At 40.4% G+C, this 1,444-nt stretch overlaps 1 protein-coding gene across 1 annotated transcript in view; it reads left to right on the top strand.

The window, feature by feature from the left end:
* The first annotated feature begins 449 nt into the window (after window positions 1–449).
* Window positions 450–1,444, top strand: part of LOC108754500 (RING finger protein 17) — a 212,588-nt gene continuing 211,593 nt past the window's right edge. Inside the window, exon 1 of the mRNA XM_018496840.1 lies at window positions 450–783. Coding sequence (XP_018352342.1) covers window positions 651–783 — 133 coding nt within the window. The 5' untranslated portion in view covers window positions 450–650. The remainder of the gene's footprint in view (window positions 784–1,444) is intronic.

Here is a 1,444-nt window from a genome sequence, read left to right as displayed (position 1 = left end):
ATTCATATCTTATTAACTATTGCTAATCGTAAAATGAGAGGACTTTTCTTCTCACTTTAATCCATTCTGCCTCTATGCGAAAGATTTATCATTACTTTCCAAGCACATTGCATACAGAACAGAGAGATCTTTGGATCTTTTTATTCCATAGCCAATCAACAGTCTTAAAAAATTTGTCGTACGATAAAAACACACAAATGAAATGTCACCTAATATCACCTTCGAAAGGCACCCTCAAACTTTTGTGCAGAAAATATTGTGCAGTATATTGCTCGATCGAATAAGCATAAGAATCGCGATTTGATTAGTTTATTATTTGTCGACCGCGTGGGGCTGGCCTATCACATTCGTAGTTTCTTTCATTCGACTCGACGACTCTGGCGAAATTGGAGCAATCACAATCGTCTAAATAAGAGGGAGTGGTAAAAAATAAGTGCGGCCAGTGCGCGTGGGCAAATCGGGGTAAGTTTGTAAGTGTTCACGGGTAATTACGGACTATGGAGTGGATTGGCGGCAGTGTCTACAGTTTTAAATAGGATTTATGTGAAGCGTCTTATGGTCGACCGTCTGTATCGACACGCTGATTTCGTCGAGATCGTCATCGCGCATATAATCGCAGGATTGCCGATTGCGTCGGTTATTTACGCGAGATGTATCCGTGCATCACCGAGAGATCACACACGAAGCCGTTACACAGGCTATCACCATCGAATTATAGCGTCCCCAGCACGAAGCTAAGGAACGTGATTTGCGTCCTCTGCAAGAGCAAATTTTACGTGCCAGGTAATTTCTGCGTCAAGATAACCTACATTGCTTCGTTGATTCTCGCGTAGCGTTATCGACTCCGCATGCCGGCGACGCGTACATGCAAACGAATCGCCGGCGAGTCGTAATTGCGTTTCTAAGACTTGTCCGAGATATCCTGTCGCCGATGTGCACGTCGCACACGATGCCGGTGGACACGACGTACTCGCGGAAATCCTGCGAATGTTCCTTTTGTCTGATCGTACAGCGTGAACGAGGAATGTTAGAGAGGTTAGAATTCCATGTGTACGTGATCCTGTAATTGTACACTCGTAAACACTTTTTCCTCTGTATTTACTTTGTAGCTTGCGATATACAAAACTATTGTACGTATATTTTTCACAGAATAATCGACTATTTATTATAAAATACATGAAATTTATTAGGAACAGAGGTGCGTTTCAGATTTATATCTGATTTGTATTTAGAGGCCTGTACTGTTTAGCTGAACTTCTTACAGTTTATTTTTCTTTTTTTTTTAAGTGGCAAGAGAGAGAGAGAGAGAGGAGGAAGGATGTGCAAAAAGTTCAAACAAAACAAACCTTTATCAAAATACATAAGGCTTGTTCTTTTTATAACTGAATTTTTTGAACGATTTAGTCTTTTCTCTTTTTTTTCTTGAATGTAGAGATAAAAAGAA

The sequence above is a fragment of the Trachymyrmex septentrionalis genome, unplaced genomic scaffold (genome assembly GCF_001594115.1).
Source record: "Trachymyrmex septentrionalis isolate Tsep2-gDNA-1 unplaced genomic scaffold, Tsep1.0 scaffold8, whole genome shotgun sequence".
Lineage (NCBI taxonomy): Eukaryota > Metazoa > Arthropoda > Insecta > Hymenoptera > Formicidae > Trachymyrmex > Trachymyrmex septentrionalis.
The sequence above is the reverse complement of the archived record's forward strand: the minus strand, read 5'-3'. Positions and strand labels throughout refer to the sequence as shown.